Genomic DNA, 2,510 nt, shown 5'->3' on the forward strand with positions numbered 1-2,510 from the left:
TATTATTTGATATGCCCAAATAATAATATAAAGTGTTTGGTTAAATACCATTTTAATTTGTATACTTAAATATTTTTCACATTTTTTCAATTTTAAATGTCAAAATTTCAAATAAAATAATTCAAAATGCAAATATTTCATATTAAAACTTTTAGTTCATATTTTTAAATGGGAGAATTTCAAAGAATACCATTTAAAATTGAACAAATTAATATAATTAAGCTCTAATCAATATATATGTGACAGGTAGGTACGTAGGTGGGTTAATAGATATTTGGTCTTTTTTTTCTTCTGTAATTAAATTGGCATTGAAATTAAGAGCTTAAAAAATTAATCTCTTCTAGTTATGGTGTATTTTAGGGAATAGTAATATCATTGGTTTGCAATGAATCAAGTAGTAGTGGATGCAGCAAATTTATGGTTAAATCAAAGAAACCAACAAAGAGAGAATTTGAATCTATCATCTTTCAGTGTCTGTCTGTACTCACCATGCATGCATGCAATTAATACTATTTTTAGATAATACCAACCCACCCAGCCCTTGATAACGATTCTTTAGTTCGTGCTGTGTGTTTCCTACTACTAATTAATCCATTGGCATATATATATATATATATATAGCATCAATACACACATATACTCTGAAAATATATAACACAACCTGCAGGAATATTATTCTTAAAGTGCATATATATATATATATATGTAGTACTCCACCATATGTGTAATCATTGGTTAGCAATGAATCAAGTAGTGGATGCAGCAAATTAAAAATTAAGAAACATCGTTATGGTTAAATCAAAGAAACTAACAAAGAGAGAATTTCAATCTATATATATATGATCTTTCACTTTATCTGTTTTTTTTTTAATAAATAAAAATATATAAATAAGAAAAACCGAACGAGAGTTAACAGCATCCTCCAGAGCTCAAAAACAAACCAAATTAAACCTCACTCACACTAGAAATTAAAAGAACTAAATCTGCATCCTTCTCCTCAAACAACAAGTAATGCTGAGAGAAACTAAACTAAATCTGCTCAGAAACAAACCAAACCAAACCAAACCTCAACTCACACTAGAAAAAGAACTAAATCTGCATCCTCCTCTTCAAACAACAAGTAATGCTGAGAGAAACTAAACTCACCATACATGCATGCTTAGGTTCATGCATATATATGTGGAATGGAACCATCTTCTCCACGCACTGCCGGCTCGAGCTTCATTCATCTTCTTCATCTTCGTCGTCGCCCCCAACTTTAACCAGCGCAAAGCAGAGCTTCGACTCCTTTCTGAACGCCCAAACCTGCACCGCCATGCCTTCCCGGAGATGGTTCGCCGACACGAAGGAGTTCCAACCAGACACCAAATTGTACGTCGACGTGACTCTGCGGGATTTCACGCTGTGGGATTTCTTGGCCATGTTCCACTTCTTCAAGGTCACACAGCACTCGAATTGTCTCGACGGCCCGATCAACGTCGCCTTGATCTCCGGCAGCTGCAGTTCTTCATGAAAGAGAAAAAATTCCTCGCGAATTTGGCTTTCCGGCATTGCCAAACGGCCATGATGAGGACTCACGTCGGTTTTGAATAATTCTTTCTGAATCACCAATACCGGGTTAGACCCGTTCATGTTTTCGATCCTTCGTCGGAACTTTTCCGGCAAAGGAGCAAAATTATTCTCCCTGTCGTGATTATTCTCGTATGAATTTCCTACTGGGCGCAGAAGCAAGCGAAGTTCGCAAGCATCTACTTCATCGTAATTCCGCATCTTGATAATGCGGCGGATAATCTCCATCTTCTGCTCACCCTCGAGCTTCTTTAAATCATCTTTGTATGGGTCTATGAAGGCGTCAAACTTGGCCAAATTGCCTTCTGTGTCCTCCATCATCATCAACAGAGAGAAAAAGATACTCATCATGATCCTGTTTGGATTCCTACAAAATAAACAGAGAGTGATCAGGAGAAGAGGGGGCTATGCATGCACTTGCCTAAAGTGTGAACGTAAGTAAATATATATACACATGCGGATGGCTAAAACCTGATAATCACTTTTACATCAAACCAATTAGAGTCAGGAGTGGCGTAAAGTAAATATATATGCACAATCACAGAGCAATCCAGCAGGTACGGAAAAGGAGTACCGTGCAATCGGCGGCGAGAGGACAGAGCAACTGAATAGGCAGCGGCACGGACGAGGAGCAGCGAGCAACGGCGGGAGGGACGACGACAATCGAGTTAATGGACACGGTTCATATGTAGAAGAAAATAGGGCTAGGGCGTGAGCTGTGAGGAGAAGGAGAGAACTGGAGAAGAAATTAAGCACATAAAGAGAAGACAGGATTTTATAGTATTGCTGGCAGCTGGTTGGTTAGTGTCGTTGAGGTACCGCTCCGCGCGCGTATATCACCGTTTAGGTTCTCAATTGTAGTTTTTAATTCCGTGAATCACTGTGACCCTTTGCAATAGTGACCATTAATGGATAAAGTGTGTCCCTCTCCTCTGGCCTTA

At 38.4% G+C, this 2,510-nt stretch overlaps 1 protein-coding gene across 1 annotated transcript; it reads right to left on the reverse strand.

The window, feature by feature from the left end:
- Positions 1 to 909: 909 nt before the first annotated feature.
- LOC127813657 (B3 domain-containing protein At2g24670-like) lies at positions 910 to 2,308 on the reverse strand. The gene is made up of 2 exons (XM_052354747.1): positions 2,144 to 2,308; positions 910 to 1,936 (listed from the first exon to the last, which is right to left on the reverse strand). The coding sequence occupies exon 2, from the start codon at positions 1,918 to 1,920 to the stop codon at positions 1,222 to 1,224; it is 699 nt and encodes a 232-aa protein (XP_052210707.1). The 5' UTR covers positions 1,921 to 1,936; positions 2,144 to 2,308; the 3' UTR covers positions 910 to 1,221.
- Between the last annotated feature and the right edge of the window lie 202 nt (positions 2,309 to 2,510).

Source organism: Diospyros lotus, chromosome 11 (genome assembly GCF_014633365.1).
Source record: "Diospyros lotus cultivar Yz01 chromosome 11, ASM1463336v1, whole genome shotgun sequence".
In the NCBI taxonomy this organism is placed as follows: Eukaryota; Viridiplantae; Streptophyta; class Magnoliopsida; order Ericales; family Ebenaceae; genus Diospyros; species Diospyros lotus.